The sequence below is a fragment of the Anopheles coluzzii genome, chromosome 3 (genome assembly GCF_943734685.1).
Source record: "Anopheles coluzzii chromosome 3, AcolN3, whole genome shotgun sequence".
In the NCBI taxonomy this organism is placed as follows: Eukaryota; Metazoa; Arthropoda; class Insecta; order Diptera; family Culicidae; genus Anopheles; species Anopheles coluzzii.
Window position 1 is genome coordinate 83,859,402 of NC_064671.1, and position 18,025 is coordinate 83,877,426.

The 18,025-nt window shown below is 43.7% G+C and overlaps 1 protein-coding gene across 6 annotated transcripts in view; it reads left to right on the forward strand.

The window, feature by feature from the left end:
• Nucleotides 1–16,180, forward strand: part of LOC120958048 (transcription factor AP-2-epsilon) — a 71,275-nt gene extending 55,095 nt beyond the window's left edge. For 5 of the 6 annotated variants that reach the window (XM_049609209.1, XM_040380595.2, XM_040380597.2 and 2 more), the window contains 7 exons: nucleotides 3,790–4,023; nucleotides 4,108–4,272; nucleotides 7,738–7,945; nucleotides 12,417–12,615; nucleotides 12,864–13,128; nucleotides 13,206–13,373; nucleotides 13,439–16,180. In XM_049609209.1, the coding sequence (XP_049465166.1) occupies nucleotides 3,790–4,023; nucleotides 4,108–4,272; nucleotides 7,738–7,945; nucleotides 12,417–12,615; nucleotides 12,864–13,128; nucleotides 13,206–13,373; nucleotides 13,439–13,549 (1,350 nt within the window). In that variant the 3' untranslated portion in view covers nucleotides 13,550–16,180. Of the gene's footprint in view, nucleotides 1–1,432; nucleotides 1,825–3,789; nucleotides 4,024–4,107; nucleotides 4,273–7,737; nucleotides 7,946–12,416; nucleotides 12,616–12,863; nucleotides 13,129–13,205; nucleotides 13,374–13,438 lie in introns of all 6 variants that reach the window. The other variant, XM_049609210.1, reaches the window with a different exon arrangement.
• The last annotated feature ends 1,845 nt before the right edge of the window (nucleotides 16,181–18,025 follow it).

Here is an 18,025-nt window from a genome sequence, read left to right on the forward strand (position 1 = left end):
GGAAGGTGCTTCCGTTTCAGTGTGTGGCCCTTGTGGCCAGAAAATTTGTTCGTGATCAGCTTAACCTACAACCCCAGCAAATCGTTCCACCTCTCGATATACCCGATCGTACACGCACACACGATCAGCACGTGCAACCACTTTGAGGATCAGTTTTTTTGCGTTTTCCACAACCTCCCTGCTGGTGGAGTGTCCGTTTCGGGGCGAATCGTTTCAAACTGCCGTCGGTGAAGTGGTGCAATTCGGTATTATCCACTTAGTGAAAAGCGAGCAGCGAAATACAACCAGCCGAGTGTGCCAGCCAATGATTGAGCATAATTGAAAAATAATTAGACCTCATGTTACTGTGTTTCTGTTTGCGTGTGTGTGTGTGTGTACTGTGGCGAGACTGCAAACCGTGTGCGAGTGCGGCGAGGAGACTGGAAACGTGCGGGCAATTTTCGAATTTAGCATACGAGAAAGAATTTTGGGGGCAACGAATGAAAATGAATAGAACATTCGTTCGTTTTGTTTATTTTTTTGGTGCCAATCAGAGTTTGAAGATATTGCGAAAAACGAAAAAAGAGATCAAGTTTCAAGCAAAAAAAAAAACACCACACTCATCACGATCGATCGCCTACAACGTACTTCCGTATCCGCCGAGTGGTTAATTGCTTCATTGCTTTCAGCCGCCGACACACTAGTAGTAGCACGCGGCAGAAAAACGCCGTTTTGACACGTTAAATGATCCAATATGGATCGTGCAAAAAGCACCAAATGCCGCCGGCGGATGTTTGGCGTTGGTGCTTTGAATGTAATTATTGCGTTTATATTTATACACTTACGCCCTACGGGGAGTAAAGGTTGCCTATGCGGACAAATTAGCCATCGTTTGCTAGCATACATACACGCGTGGTGTCCGTATCCTTACTTGCGTACGCGCGGTAATTTCACTGGCCATTGGTGGCGGCAAAGATTAATTCTATTAAATGCCAATTTGTCTAATTTCACCTATTATGTGACAAAAAAAGGTTATGCAAAGATTGATCTTTGCTAACTGCGCGTGACGCAACGCGGACGGGGTGGTGTTTATCTGTTTTCCAATTTCATTACAGTGATTTGTTTTTTTATGCATTTGTTGCATAATTATGGCCTTAAAAAGAAGATCGCAATATATTTTTAAAAGCCATCGTTGCAAACAAAGATGTTAAGATACAATTTGAGAAAGGAAATATCCTGGTCTCGGCACCAACCAAATCTTTGATAGCTTTCAACTCCAGTGAAGCCTGAACATTATCAAAAATTCTTAGTAAATATTTTAGATATAAAAACACTTTGAAAGATTAATAAAATCTTATCATCGAGCTCTAAAAAGTCAATATTTGGCATCAATGGCATCGATTTGATCAATTTTAAAGATGTTTCTAACCTGTAGAACCTTTTTTTACTCCAGCCCGTGCTTGCCATACATAGATTTTGTTCGTAATTGTATTCCAAGTGAAGCGTACAGTGTGTAAACAACATGGAAATTATTATGAGAAATGAAACAAGTGCATCTAGTTTATCTCACCGATTCATCAATGAACAGCCACGAGCAGTATAAACGTTATTGAAATCATCCTTTTCCCCAAAATCGAATCGATCGAGTTTACTGTTACTGGCCATAAGTGATGTGTCTCCCGAAACGTTCCCTGAGCGTTCGCCTGTGAAACAAACCCCATTCATTCTCGCTAACAAAACCGATCACTTTTGATCAAAAGACAACTGTTTCCACGAGCAAGCGACGAACCCGATCCAAAGATGGCATTGGCGTACGTAGACATGTCATCCGTTATCGAAGTGCAGGTAATGTCCCGACAAACGAACCGGGTTTCCAAATGAATGAATCTTTATCAGCGATAATTGCTTTAATTAGGAGCGTACCTGCTCAAGAAAGTGAAAGAAAGTTTGGCTTTTCCGTTCAGAATGCCTCCAACACGCCCTCTGGGTGTGCCAGTGTATGTGTATGGTTGACCTCTTGTTTTGTATTTTTTTATATTACACTGATTGAAATTCATCTGTTAGTGGAGGGAGGCTGTTTGGTTTTCTTTTTCTTGCCCCAATGATTAATGCACACCAGTTCAACACACACGCGGAAATGACAAGCGATCGATACACGCCTTTCGATGTGTCCAAGAGAAGGCTCACACAGTCCATACCCCCTCCCGGTGGCCAATTTTGGGAGTTTGATTGCAATTTTTATGACCAGTGGACTCGTTTTCCCTGCCAAAGATAAGCGGCGGGTGGGTTGTTCACGGGAACATGATTTAAAGCGAACACAAGCAGCAGTAATTTAAAGAGAGAGAGAAAGAGAAAATCACAAACACAAAAACACACCCAACGCAGCTATCCAAACGCCCGTTGACCGATCATGCCGTATTCCTATCGGTTTCTGACCGCTCGTCGGGAAGCACGTCAATAAAACCTACTCTACCACACGCTGTCTGCCCTGGACTGGCTTTCGAGCTGGGGATAGATTTGGATCAAACGGGTGTAAAAATGCCAAAACGGCCCGACACCGTCGGATGAAGACAGATTTTCTTCGGAAATGTGATAAAAGTGAGGTTATCCCGAGCTACCTTCCTTTTCGTCCACCTACCCGTTTGGCTAATCATTTGGCGGGCGTGCTGGCGGTTAATCTCAAACGGGCAGCAGCAGTCAGGCAGCGGTCAGGCATCGTCGAGCGTTCGATACGAGGTCCACACCGTGAGGTCGCACAAAACAAGCCGTGTTAAAGCAAACAAAATAGCGAACTGGGTTAACAGTGGCCTAGAAGCCTTGTAAATCGGTGTGTTCGCTCGAGCGATCTGTTAAATTGTTTAATAGGTCCGAGGGTTCGAGGTTCGAGGGTTGAAAATCAAACGAAAGCATCCGTTTTTATTTCGTTAGTGATATTTATTGTCTACTGCTTTTACGGGCGATTTCAAACGCTATGGTACACAGAAACTGTTGGAAAATGTTGTGCAGTTTTCTCTTTGCATTGATTTTGAACCTTTCTTTTATATTTCCTATTTATCTTTACTGTCTATTATTTTACTTTTCTACAAGTCGTGTTATTACTATGCATTTTAGTTTAGTAAACTGCTTTATGTGGCGATTTGATTAAATTAGAGAGTTCTGAGTTCGTTATTCTTCATCTCTCGTATGAAGAATAGGTGAAACATCTATTACTTTTTTATTTAATTTTCAACATTACTTTGTCATAGGTTACTGTAAAAAAAAACACTAATTTGTACGTAATTTGTGCAATATTTACTTTGAAGAATAGATTGTTCTGATTTGTCCAATACATGTCACCTACATGGCAGTAAAACAAAACAAAAATTAGTAAAAAGCCTTACAAATTCATGGCTAAACTAAAATAAATAAAAATAGGTCAAATTAAGTAAAATAGAAGAAAAGTGATTCATGAGAAAATGGCCTTATTATTTAACAAACACATATATCAGTTAAATAAATAAACGGTTTTGTAAAATATGAGCGAATTCAAATTAAAAAAATAAACAAACTAAAATAAATGGACCACTTGCGAAAAACAGAACAAACAAACAAACCAACAAGTAAATCAAGAAACATTAACCAATCCAACCATTATAAAAATGTATAACAAATGGAACAAAAAAAATGGAAAAATGAATGCTTTATTTTAAACTCATTTTATATCATTTTTCAATATTTTAGTAATTTAGTAATTATTGTAATATAGTACCTATCACGAGTCAAATGCGTTATCTAAAACAATCTCTCATTCCTTTTTCTCTCCCTCCACAGGAGCGGCTCACTAGTCATGGAGGCATAGGGCTGTCGAGCGGAAGTCCTGCATACTCGGCGCACACCGGCGGCCACACGGGGCGCAACGGCCCAGCGAGCGGACACAGCGGTAGCCACGGCGGTTCACACGGTCCCGGCCCGACCATGCATCACCAGACGCTGCAGTCCGACTTCCAGCCACCGTACTTCCCGCCACCGTTCCACCATACCACCCAAAGCCCACCGCAGCAACAGGTAGGTAGCACGGGCGAAGGGAGCATAATTGTTGTTTTATCAATGTATGTTAATGTTTACTTCATTTGCTTCGCTCCATCGCAGAACCACGGTCTCGATTATTTAAGTACGGACCCGTACGGGCAGCCACTGTCCTCGCTACACCATGCGCCCCTGCACCACTACAATCAGCTGGCCGGGCTGAGACCGTCACAGGAGCAGCTCGGGCTACACCGATCTCACCGCGAGTCCGAACTGCAGCAGCACGTGGTAAGTGGAGTCAACACCCCACCTCTTTACCTTTTACTTTGGAGTCAATCTTCCTCCCGTTGAATCAAAACATCAAACTGAGGCCAACACACGAGCCGTCACAATCCTATCACTCACAAGTAGCACAGTGGCAGCAGCGCTCTCTGTCTCTATAGAGCAATAAAACAAATCAACGCTGATTTCCTCTCACTAGCTTGCGCCTGGCCTGTCACTGTCCTATCCCGAAACGTCAGCGTTCCAACACTACGATCACCTTCTCTCCCCCCAAAAAAAACCCCTAGCGAACGCCACCCCTCGGGGATAAATGAGAAATAGAAACGAAATCGACCAAATGAGATCACACATTTTTGTTAATTAATTTTTATAAACTACTGCTGCTGCTGCTGCTGCCGTTTGTTGCCGAACTTTAACATCCTGCAACGGTTCAATTCTCAGTTTCTCGTGCCCCGATTTTCCTCTTGTACAATCTCCTGCTCCCTTAACCCCCAAACAGTGAGACGGAGTGAGATGATTAACTTAGTTGTAGTGATTCCCGTTCGACGATGCTTCGAATTGAGCCATTTCGTTGGCGTGAGCGTCCGAATTTGGTTGAAACGAGCGACCGGCCCTTCTATCGAGCCGGCTCGGCTAAGCGGCGGTAGCGATTTTGATGACTGGCCACGGGGCCACCCTTTCGGGATGTTTTGTCTTTCGGGGAGCGTGTTTTTTATGTGCCTTTCTTCACGTTACTAACATCATTATTTTACGATGTTAGCTCCCCAAGGGACGTCATCGGCTTCCGAATATCGAAACATTGATGTGCTCGAGTTCTCGATTTATCTTTCGCCTAAACTGTCGCTTTCTCCAAAAATACCTCCTCCCCAAAGCAAGATGCAGACTTGGGCGCGGGAAGAAAATTATGAAAGTCATGTTGGGCTTGTTAGGTCGAATTAATTTCTTTTCTTCGCCCCAAAAGTACAACACAATCCACGCGTTTTGGTCAAGAAGCCAAAGGGAAGGGTCTTGCATCGTAGGACAAGCGGATGGTTCTAGCTGTGCCAAAAAGGGCACGTGATGGAAAACAAAGTCCACTCCGCTCCGCTCCGCTTGGCCCAACATTCCAATGAGCCTTTCGGGGAGAGAAGAGCACGGCAAGCTGGGAAGAAAATAAACTTCCAGGCAAAACTATTCCCCCTTTCTGCCTGCCGAAGAAATCTTCCACCACTGGCTCGTCTTGCAAACGCTCCTGATAAACCAAGGCAGCCCAAGACACTGTTCACTCTTAGGAACATGGTGTCTTCAGACATTCACACACATAACCCTACTTGAATGGCAGGCAGGAAGGTTTCCTACGCAGTCCCGGGAAGAAGCCGGGTTTTGGCGCGAGTTTCCGAGATTTTAAGGATAAATAGCTGCGCGTCCCTTTTTTTCTCCTTATTTCTTCCCCCCCCCCCCCCCCCACCCATATGCATCCAAATGCCTTCCCGCAGGAAACTTTCCCGCACGGAACTTTCGACCGGAAAAATCCTTCCCCTCCCTTACTGCCCACGCCGTTGTGCGCTGCACATACTTCCGCATTTCTCCGCCGAACGCTTTTGTGTTGCGCTGCGTACCCAGTAGAGGGGTTTTGATGCTGCTGTGTTTGCTGCTGCTGGCAAGAATGTCAACAATTTGGTATCATAAACGATGAAAATATTTATCAACTACATGCCCGCGTACGGCGGGGGTTACATCTTTTTTTTTGTAGGGAGTGAGGTTGGAAGAACACTGTGCAATAGTAACAAGCGATCGATTACGATAGCCACGAGATGCGGGTTTGCGACGCGCAGATGCTCTTCACCGAACGATGTGCGATTTAATAAAGTCGATTAGCAGCCACCGGTGGTTTTCTTGCGTTGCACTTGAAAGTCCCTATGTGTGTGTGTGTGTGTTTTGAGTTTATTTTTCTGCTGCCGTTATCAATATGGCCGGAAGGAATTTTCATAAATTTCCGATTGACGTTTCGGATCGATATCGGGTTTGGGAGGGGTGTTTTTTTTCGTCTTCTATGTTATGAAGATGCTTGAAAGGGAGACATTAGATAAGCAACGTAATACACTGCAATGTTATTTTTGTGTAAGGACACCCCTTTCAAGTGAGCAATATATCATTCATCAAGCGTTATTCACAGCTGTTTTCATAGTAAAAATCTATATTTGTTTGACATTCTTAAAGTAAAGGGTGTGTTAGGATAGATAGCGGTTTTAAAAAAGTCGAGGAAAAAATCTGCGTTAAACTGCATTAAATACAATCGTGTACGTTAAGTACGCTAGATGTTTGGTATGCGAATAGAAATTCAATCTGACATGCAGAAAAGGTTAAATTTTGCATATCTACTTTATTCTTAGCATTATTACATGCTCATTGAATAGTAAAGAGAACTTGAAATAGAGACTTTTTATATCACTGCATTGGCGTGGTCCCGAGGTACAGTCTACGACGTAACGTACGACGTAACAACATGCCCGTGATTTCTAGTCTAGAGTTCCAAACAGAAGAAGAAGTTGTCACTGTTACCGCTTGTCCTCACAAATTCAAAGAAATGGATTTCACTCCAGATTGCAAGATATGTCCTAGGACAGCCATCGGCAAAGTACGGCTTGTGAGCCGCATGCGGCTCTTAGGTTTCTGGATGATGGATGACTTTCACACTTTTTTCGCTCTTGCATTATGTATATGGCTCTTCACGTTGAATTCTGCAAACATTTTTGTAGAATTTGGCTCTTTCGGCCGCAAACTTTACTGACCACTGTCCTAGGACAAAAAATTAATCTAAAAGTACCAAACAATCTTATACAATAACAAAACAAAAAACAAAAATATTGGTCAATGAATTGCCAAAAATGATCCAGAAACATTCAAATACCAAAAATGCATTCAAAATCAGCCCTTAAAAGGATCGAAACACTCGTATGCTGATAAAGTAGTAATAAATCTTTCAGTTCAATCAAAACAATGCGTTAAGTTGAATAAAATGCTTTAATAACGCACTTGTGGACTGTAAATTGCATACTTTGTGGCGCCTTGTAAACTCTGTGGAGCATCTAAATTCCCGTAATGTGCCAGCGCTTATTGAAATACTCTACTGGAACACAATACAAGTGTAATTGTTCAAAGTAAACATCTAAACTGACAATAAATAAAGAGATATTTCAAGTTACGGGGCAATCTCCTACAAAAAAATATTAAATCTCCAACAAAAAATGAGCAATTTCTTACTTCTAACTCTTCACGACCAACCAAGGCTGTCAGAACTCATCATAATCCCTAACATCCTGTTATTCGTCGCTAAAAAACACACACACGACAAACAGTAAGATTAACCTTTCTTATCGCTCTTCCAAGATCCAAACTCTAATGCGCTAAATCACCTTTTCGAATAAAATCTCTACAACACATCTTGCTCTAACAACATCACCCCTCTCTCTCTCTGTTCCCTACTTACAGACGCAACTGTCGCACGGCTTCCCGTACTCGGACCGGCGCAGCGATTACAGCGGCTCGATCGGTTCCGGTGCCGGTGCAACCCGGCTCGGTGCCCACGAACACGATCCGCTCGCACTGCACCAAGCGCTGCAGAGTGCCGTCGACGATGGGCAGAATCCGGTGATAGACGAGAACGCGGGCTTTATGAGTGATCTGCCACTGCTGAAAAGTAAGTATCAGGCAACAACAACAACAAGAAAAAACTGTGCCAAAGGTGCCCAATAATTAGCCCAACCTCCATCTATCCATCCATGCATCTGGGACCGTGTTAATAACGCCATAGAACACGATCCTTGCCCAACATTACCCATAGTTTGTGTTGTGCTGCACGGAACACGAGCTGCATCTGCAAAAAAAAATACGGGGCTGTCCTCAACGCAAACAAAAACATGCCACTCGAATCTGACACCTCGTGCCGCCAGAAGCCTCGCTCCAGTGCGCACAGAAGCTCAGTGGGAAGCGTCAAAAACTGAAATACCTAATTCCAGCACCCAGTGTGGAGCCTCATATTACACCTTTAAATAGCGGGATATATATATAGAGGAGAGAAGCGGTGGAAAACAGGCGTCGGATAATGGTCGTTTGCTGGTGTACGGACGTCGTTTTTGTGACTACCTTTTTCCTTTCTGCATCACATTCAACAGCACCGCGCGGGATGACCCCGAGTGAGCGTCGGAGCCGTCTAGTGTGCCTGTCTAGGCATTATTAGGGTCGTTTGGGTAGTTTTACGTGTTTGTGCCTCGCAGTTGTCGGTTTTCGAGGCGGCCTTTCTGAATGGCTGGCGTGGCAGGGCTCGTGTAATAACACAATTACAATAATAGTCCCGATATCGATAAAGACCTCTTCATGCACCATGAGGAGCGAGGGAACACGCCACATTTTCGCACAAACCCCGTTTCACCTTTCGCCGAGTGTGTGTGTGTGTATGTGTGCCAATTTCGGGACGAGGGGATCTTCGCTGTGCCCCGAATCGATGATGTCTAAATTAAGGTCTTGATTCCAAATGTTCCGACAACGACGACGACGATCTCACTCGCATTAAACAGCCCGCATCCTCCCCTTCTTCTTGTACTACTCCCCGAGCGGTGGTAATTAATGTTCGATTTGATTCATTCGGTACGAGTTCAAAGCTGGCGTGTTAATGGCGTGCTCTGCTACAAGCTGTTAGTTTTCTCTCGGGCTGGTAATGGGCGCGTGTTGCATCCCTTCCACCATTCCCAAGGGGATGCAACCATGGTCTATCCAGTCCCAGCAGCTTATCAAACACTCGATCGCTCGATCTCTTCCGAATGCTCTTCCGTTTGGCTCAGCACGCTCAACACCGAGCAGCACCGCGAGGAAGTGTCCAGTGGTTGATCCAGCGATATCGCCGTCAAGATTGGAAAGGGATGGTACATTGGAGGTCCCCTCGATGACACCCAGTTGACAATATTAGTATGCTAATGAGAATATCTCCCCTATCGGTCGACCGATCGAGATCGAGGGTCCAGTGTCCTAAAGCCCGGAGCCATATATAAGTCACAGAGCACAAGACGTACTCCTTCCTTTCATTCATGATTCATTCCTGCTCTGTTCTGGAGATGCATTCGCCTTCACCTGCTCCGGCTCATTCATAGAACCAAGTTGGATGTAATTTCAGAACATAGAGAGATAGGAAGAGCGAAGTATTCCTAGACTTATTTATTGACTAGTCAGCTGACCGACGAGGTATGTGTCAACGGAACCCCATTGACACACTCATTAGCATTTTTCTTCCCCCTAGTTGCGAACAGGGTGGACAAGATTTACTACACCGACCGCGGTCGGTCGATTGCTTCCAGCAATGGGCCACTGGAATTTGATGCGATGCGTTTTCGGTAGTACCGGAATGTAGCTACCGTAGCTTTGCTTCCCATTTGGAATGTGACCGCGCTTCTAGGGAGTGGAATGGACTCACCCGCGGTACAGGTTTCGCGGTACAGGTCTCTGTGGTAACGCGGGTTGTTTTTGCAATGCGAAGTGTCTCGCCGCTATCAAGCCCAGATCCAGACAAGCCCGGCCTCGCAATAGACTCGCCCGGATAGCTCAATTTGTAGCGTGTTTGGCGGGCAAGGGCACTTCAGTAATGACACTTTTATGGTCAAATTCCTGGAGAAACTTGCCGAAAAGTTTGACGTAATCAGATCTCATGCAAGGAAGCCACGCCGCTTTCCCGGAATGCATCAAACCAGAGACCATACCAGGGGTCTCGTAATCCCGGGGTTCGTTTCCCTGAACCTGAACCGTTCTCTATCAGATCTTGGACATCTTCTATCCGATTTGTTTTTCGCAAAACGTTAAAGTGAGCCGAAGAATGATAGGATCTACTGGTATCTATCTATCTTTCCGACTTCACGCAAAGACGCAATGAGAGTTTTAGGAGTTTTATAAACAGTTTTGTGTACTGTCGCATTGTTGGAGCACCCTGCTTGTTGCAAAATCGAATAAACTGACACTTAACACATGCGCCCTTAACCCGAGCATAGAAAACAACCTCCTTCCTTCACTGCTAGACTAGACTGCGTGCCCTGTCTACACCTAAACGACGCACAAATTGAGGTAGAAAACCTCACACTCCCAAGTTCCTTCCGCAACCTTTCCTACGCTTTCCTGGCAGCAACAGGCAACGTAAGGGAAATAATCTCACCGGAGCGTTTAAATTAAAAGTGCACGATAAGATCTGGCGATGGTGGTGCCCGCATCTCCCCTCTTTGCCTTAGCATTGGCTAGAAATGGCTAATCGTCTGCCGTCGTTTTGGATTTAATGCGTCCGTAGCCTGCCGCCGCGTGTGGACGTCGTTACGTCCCCAGCAACCAGCAAGTTCTAGCGTTTGGCAACCAAATTGGCAACGATTCATCCGTTGGGGAAGGGAGGCAAAGAAAAAAGCTCGCACCACAAAACTCCTAAACGACGAAGCTTCCAAATCAGGCGGTACGTGCGAAGGTACGCCGGCTGGGACTGCTGGTTTGGCGGATCGGTTAACCAAACAGCTTACCAAAACCGACTGTGCCGACCCGCTCCTTCTTTCCTTTTCTTTCTCTGGGCTCTTTTCCAGGTCAAGTCCAGCTGCGAAATTGTCATTACCGTACAGCGATGTCTATGACCGCAGCCAGAGCGGATTTAGATTTGTCGTTTATTTAATGTTCGCCACTCGCATCCAATCGCGCGCTCGCTGTTGTGTTTTGCGTGTCGATGGTTCATGACATGACGGTTCTATTTTGGATGCGAAGAGAGGCGTTTTTTTGCTGCTGCTGCTGCTGTCGTCGGGTACTGACAGCGGGATCGTAAAGGTGGAAGATTAAAATGAGACTTACAATGTTTCAGTGGGGCGATCTTTCGGGTGCCTTATTTGGGCAGCAGTCTCAGCTGACACCGTGCCGGTTTGTAGGTCAAAGTTTGGGGCTGTGTAAGGTGCCAAAAGAAGATTGTGAGATTATTTAACCGCCGTTGTGCGCTACTTGCCAAGTGTCTTTTCGGTAATAGCGCGTACCTTTAAAAATAAAACAATAATACCCGCAATTATAAGGCTCCAACGTCGCAAGTTGTAATTAGTCTATTTTGCTCTTGACTTGAAGTGAAGTGTGAGAACGTTATAGTGGAAGTTCTATATCCTAAGGGAAAGAAAAGAGGATCTTTTGCGAAGTTGGGAAGCCCTAATTTTCACATAGATGAAAAGAGCTGCATTAAAAAGAAAATGTTGTTAGAAATAATGTATTCTTACAGGCTTTCGAGATATTTTTGTTTGTCGAGACCGCCGTTGTGAAATTATTTTTAATTATTAGCTCATTGATTTCAAATGTGAACTAAACATTATCACATCATTGTATTACTAATGCTACATTGATGAAATCACTATCACGGTGAGAATTACTTGCTAATATGTTCTAAAATATAAGAAACGTACACCTCTTTTAACGAACCAATCAGTTAACAAAAATATTTGGATATTTTTAATAACGTTTTAAAGGTCTTTCTATGTTAATGTAAGTTCTAATATATATTTCGAATAACTGAATAACTGGAACGATAATTTTCCTAATGTTTTATTGTAAAATTGATACCTGATATACTTAGAACAATGTTCAAAGTAATTTTGATTAAATAACGCATCAAAATGATTGAAAATATGCTAATGCCTGGCCAAAAATGGCTTGGAAAAAATCTAAAACATCTTTTTGTTAGAATTGTTTTTTTTTTTATATTCGAAGTTCGCATAGTTTTCCATGAGTTTGCATAAAACATTCTCACCAAAGAACACGAATCACATGATTTCCATACTTAGGCAACAAAATTTCCATCACAGAACTAGGTCAAGCTCAGAATGCTACAAATTCCATCTGCCCTGTTTACCTGATCAGCACAAAACGCGCCACGGGAGAATGTTTCACCCTCCTCTATGGAATACTCCGTTTCTGAATATTCCTACCGTTAAAATATTTTCTCCATCCAACCACGCAGCACGAGTTCCGAGGTGGAAGTTGTTAAATGTTCCGCCCAGGAATTCTTCCCAACCATCACGAAGAGTTCAATGTCACCGCATTTTCCTACTGTCATGCGTGTAACCCTTTCACATTTTACTAACAATTCGCGATGCTTCCTTTCTCTCTCCTTTTATCCACAGACTTCCCCATCACCGACATCAAAAAGGATAGCAGCCAAATCAATCTCGGCTCGCCGAGCGACGTGTTCTGTTCCGTACCGGGGCGGCTCAGTCTGCTCTCGAGCACCTCCAAATACAAAGTCACCGTCGCGGAAGTGCAGCGCCGACTATCGCCACCCGAGTGTCTGAACGCGTCCCTGCTGGGCGGTGTCCTGAGACGGTAAGTGGACGAACTTTAAACATTCCCTTTTTTTCTATTACAATCGCTGCTTCTATCACGACACACGCACCGGAAGCGACGGAATAATTAAAACGAACGTTAGCACGAACCTGCTTTGCTGTGTAATTAATTCAGCGTTAATGATATCACACTTTGGTAGAAGTTTTAACCGATTTCCCCGATTTGCCTTTATGCTCACGTTTTCTTACTGATGCGTCTATTTTCTTGCTTTTGTCTTCTATCTACAGAGCGAAGAGTAAAAACGGCGGACGATTGCTGAGGGAAAAGTTGGAAAAGATTGGCCTGAACCTGCCGGCCGGTCGGCGTAAGGCGGCGAACGTTACCCTGCTAACGTCGCTGGTGGAAGGGGAGGCCATCCATCTGGCGCGTGACTTTGGGTACGTGTGCGAGACCGAGTTCCCGGCCCGGCAGGTGGCGGAATATCTATCGCGCCAATACTCAGAACCGCAGGAGTCGTACCGAAGGAAGGAGCTGCTGCTCAACACCAAGCAGGTGAGCTTTGAGAGATGTCGAAATACTTCACAGAAAGAAGTTGTTGTGCTAATGCATCGTTCTCTTCCGCACCACAGGTCACGAAGGAGCTGATGGACCTGCTGAACCAGGATCGATCGCCGCTCTGCAATACCAGACCCCAGCACATACTCGATCCCTCGATACAGCGACATCTGACGCACTTTTCGCTGATCTCACACGGTTTCGGTTCGCCGGCCATTGTTGCGGCACTGACAGCAATTCAGGTAAGTCGGAGAAGAAGCTGCCACTAAAACAGCAAATCCTTACTAATTCTCTCTCACCTACACAGAACTATCTGAACGAATCGATCAAACATCTCGACAAGATGTACCCGGGCAACGGTGGCAGCATGGTGACCTCCTCGCTAGACAAGAACAAAATGGAGAGCGACAAGAAATGACAGTTATAAAATTATCTCTTCACTAAAATTGATCGCTTCTAGGGGATTGCGATCGTTTAGTGCTTCATCGGTGGATGGTGTGGGGAGTGATTTTTAAAACAATGAATCAGGATCAGGATCATGCAAAACGGTGTGCCAAGTGGAGGGAATAAAAACGGTTAAAGAGAATATGAAAAGGGAAGCAAAAGAAAAAGGGGAAGAAAAGTCTTTTTTCTTTCTTCGTTGTACAGTATTCAAGATTCGAGAAGTATTAAACATTAATTAAAACAAAACAACACAAAAAACAACACAAAAAGCAAACGACAAAACTCGAGTTGTCATAAGAATAGGCAAAAAAAGGGTTAAACATAAGATAAACAAAAAACGAGAGAAGAGAAGTGAAAAAAATACAATTGTGATTACAGCAAATGTAGAAACAAAACAAAACAAACAAAAACACCGAACGAGCATTTCGGGCGAGCAACAGACGAAAAGCGGGCTATATCACACATGTAAAGAGGCGCTGCAGAGCGCACTGTAGGATAATGCGTTAAGTTAGCTAACTTTAAAGAGCAAACGGTCACTTCAGCGACATGTGGTGTGTCGTGACCAATGTCGATTGGTATTATTTTTAGTTGTTTTGTTTTTTTTCTTCTTCCTGTTCTGTTTAATCATACCATACAATTCTATCCCCACCCCGGGCCCGGGAGTTCCTTGGTTCTAGGGTTATCGCATCCTGCTACGCGCATAGGTAGTACGAGAGGTATAAGCAGTAGTAGTATAAGTACGAACGAGTATTATGAATTACAGCGGAAAATTAAAGGGGGGGATTTTGTGTTTCCCTTCTGTCACTCCAATCCTATCACTTTCCTTTCCGTTTATTATCGTTAATAGTGCTTGATCTTCCTTGTGATAAAGGTATTATTATTTAAATGTGTATCTTTAATAGCTCAAAGACAGTAGTATTTCGGTTCGCATATGGCGCGCAAAACCCCAAAACCAGGAACGAAGCGTTACGAGTACACTTAACTCAGCCAAAATGGAGGCACCGGAGGGAAACCACTTCTTTTCCGGCACAAAAGCGCAAGATCATGCAAGGACGCCCATAAACTTTCTTTATAGTTGTATCATCTTGGCTCCTTGGCTCCTAGGCTCTGATCATTCATGAAATCCACGTGCCAAAATTAACCACTTTCGGTTCCTACTACACGTTACTCTCTTCACCCTCGGTACGCTGGACACAGTTTCCACGACCTAGTTGATCGCCATCATACTGCGAGAGAGAGAGAGAGATCACATACAAAATTCTTGTGCCAAAATTCTCCCTAACTGCCGATTCCTTTTCGATGCAACAGACGTGTATAAACATCGGGAGAGACTTTATTTTTTGGGACAGCAAAGCAGCAGGTCACGTGCCATCGCTACCGAAGCGTTCCTTCGTGGGGCGGGGAGCAGCTTCCTACGACCGAGGATCGCAATACACTTGCCATACGAGAACCTTTGGGTCCGCCACACGCAACTACCACCGCCCAAGCATGCCAAAACCCAGGGGTTTGCTGCCCGCGCATATATAAATATCTTCCAGATTCTTTCCCTGCGCCTCCCCACATTTCTTAGAAACGACTTAGATAAATAATCAACCAAGAAATCACACACACACAAACACACTCTCGCGCACACTTTGCAGGAAGATGGCGGCGGTACCGGAAACTAGCCACCTTTGTAGTAGCTGTACATTTTAACAAAGCGAACCGTCATATCACACAAAAGGAAGGGTTAGGTTCAGAGTATCCGTGTGTGCGCGCGTGTGTGTGTATTTAATCCTGTACAAAGACAAATTAGGAATCATATAGTTTACTCTCACTATAGCTCACTAGCTGAAATTCGCTGACACAGAAACCAGCAACTCCCGGCTCTCGGTCTGTACAGAAACATATATAGCAGGAGAGATCATGTTTGTAAAGGGTTAGGGCAAACGGATCCTACACCAGGTGGATGTAAAGTTTGTATCGGAACACGGAGAACCCGGATCCAGAAAAAAAACAGATATTAAAGCAAATTCTGTGAATCGTTTCAAAGCGTCACCCACTCACATTCATTCCACTTTTAGGGCGTATTCCTTTTTGAGTAAGATATTTAACGCGATCGCAAAACCAAACATCCTTGCACCTGCATATATCAGTAAATATAAAAGCATATATATATAAAGAGACACACGCATACATGCGAACAAGAAAACAAAAACATACCGAAACTGACACATTTTGCACAATCCCGAACATTCCGCACCAATGGCGTCTAACGGTGGACAGGATCCTTGTTATGTGCGTGTGTGTATATGTGTGAAACTCAAGAGTTTAACGAAGAAAACAGATCAAACCGCCAACAATCTTATACCAAAATGGGTTAAATTTTGTGTAGCAAAACATAAAAAATAAACACACAACACATGGGAAAAGATCAAATCGACAAAACAAAATCATTAACAAATAGTAATGGATGGAGCAGAAAGTAATTGCACACGCACATACAAGTTACGCTGCAAGGAGCTAAGGGAGAGAACACGGTAAAAGAGGACAAAACAAATGTTTACGAAGTACATTTCTGAACTATTGAAAATTTAAATTAAATAAAATATATATTTTAAACTCACTCACAATGGTGCCTTCGTTTACTGCTATGTCTCTTGCTTTTATGTTTAGTAAGTTATATCACTGATCGTCATGTTAAGTAAGTGCCGCATGGGAAATGAGAGGTTTTAGTTCGTTAATTTGTTTCCTAAAAGTGGAAAATCTAGTGCGACGAACACAGAGCATTGAAGACATAGTTACTTTGGTTCTTAGTGACCTTAGTGAATTCTTCTTAGATCGACATCGACACCCCAATACATAGATCAATAAAATTGACCCCTTAGTTAAAAGACATTCTCCTAAAGGTTCGTTTGCTTTGAAATACCTTATCAGACGGTGTCACTCTGGAGACAGACACGGTAAGTTGTAGCACTACAACCTACTAGACATCCTCGATTCTGAAGCGCCTCGGAAGACATCGACTCTCACTTGTAGATATATTGAGTTCATCTGATTCTTGCCTCAGAGTCAGTTAGTGCAAAAGTTTTGTCATCATCTATATGACAGGTATGGACCGTACTCATCTTATAAATGCCAAAAGCTTGCCTTAGGGCTTGCCTATGATTTATTTGTTATCTACTAGCAGCATAGTGAGTCCTGGGTACAGGTGTTCGGTCCATTCGAGATGTTAACCGAAGGCGGGCGAGTCCTACCACATTATGAATGCCCCACAGAAGCAGACCGCAGATGTAGCAGGTTTGATCGAAGTAGCTTCCAAATCACTACACCAACATCGGAAGCTACTCCTGAAGGTAGGTGTAAAACTCCAAGCTCGGAACTGTTTGGAGTTGCTCGGAGTTACTAGTCAACATTAGAGAAAGCAAATTCAGTAAGCAAATTCCTCATTCTAATAATTCGTGAGGACCCAGATTACTCAGAACTAGTAGTGGGATATCAGAATTGCATTCACAGCTCCAAAATGCTTTTAAGCATTGTTAGGTATCCGATTCCGGCTAAGTCAATCACATAGTTCCGCCATCGGAGCCGTCTGGAGGCGGTTCAATCCGCGAGCTCCTCCCGTTTGGAACCGGCCGGAACTGGTTGGGAATCGATCGAATTGCCCAGAATTGTCTAGAATCGTTCGAAATCGTCCGAAGTCGTCTGAATCGTCCGAAACAGTTAGAGAAAAAATAAATAAAATGTTTCTACCAACATACACAATTACCGACTGAACCCGATTACAGGAAATTTAGACGATTCCGTTGATTCCAATGATCCCAACAATTCCGAACATTTCAATAAAATCCGATTATTACGACCACTCTGGTAGATTCAGACGAGTTCGATCGATTCCACACAAATCCGAACTCTGAATGAATCGATCCTCCAAAACGTGTTCCATAAAATGATGGAGCCGCCTGGAACTAGTTCCGCTATTTTGTCAATTTGGCCCATCTCTAATGTTGACAAGTAACTTCTAGCGACTTCAAAGTTTTGTACCTACCTTCAAGAGCAGCTTTCGGTATTGGTGTAGTCACAAGATAGCGATTCCGATCAAATTGACCCATCACTAGTGAAAACTCACTTGAAAATCGTTCAGACTTAATAAAATACGGAGTTGATTACGAACTTGTGCGGACTTGATCGGATTCTTTGTTGATACCGATTTTTTCCGAATCACTGCTAGAGAACACTGTGTAATTACGACTTACATCAGATACCTCAGATAAAATTGTAATCTTTATAAATTTGCAACATGCATTTTCGTTTACATGACATTGAAATGACCGGTGTGCAACATACCTGATCAGTCCACAAACACATCGCGAAACATCGCAAGCCAAACGCATTAGGCGATGTATTTTCAGACGGTCTGCATTATTTCGTGCTGGTAGGAAAAGAAAATGAGAATATGTAAACAAATTTT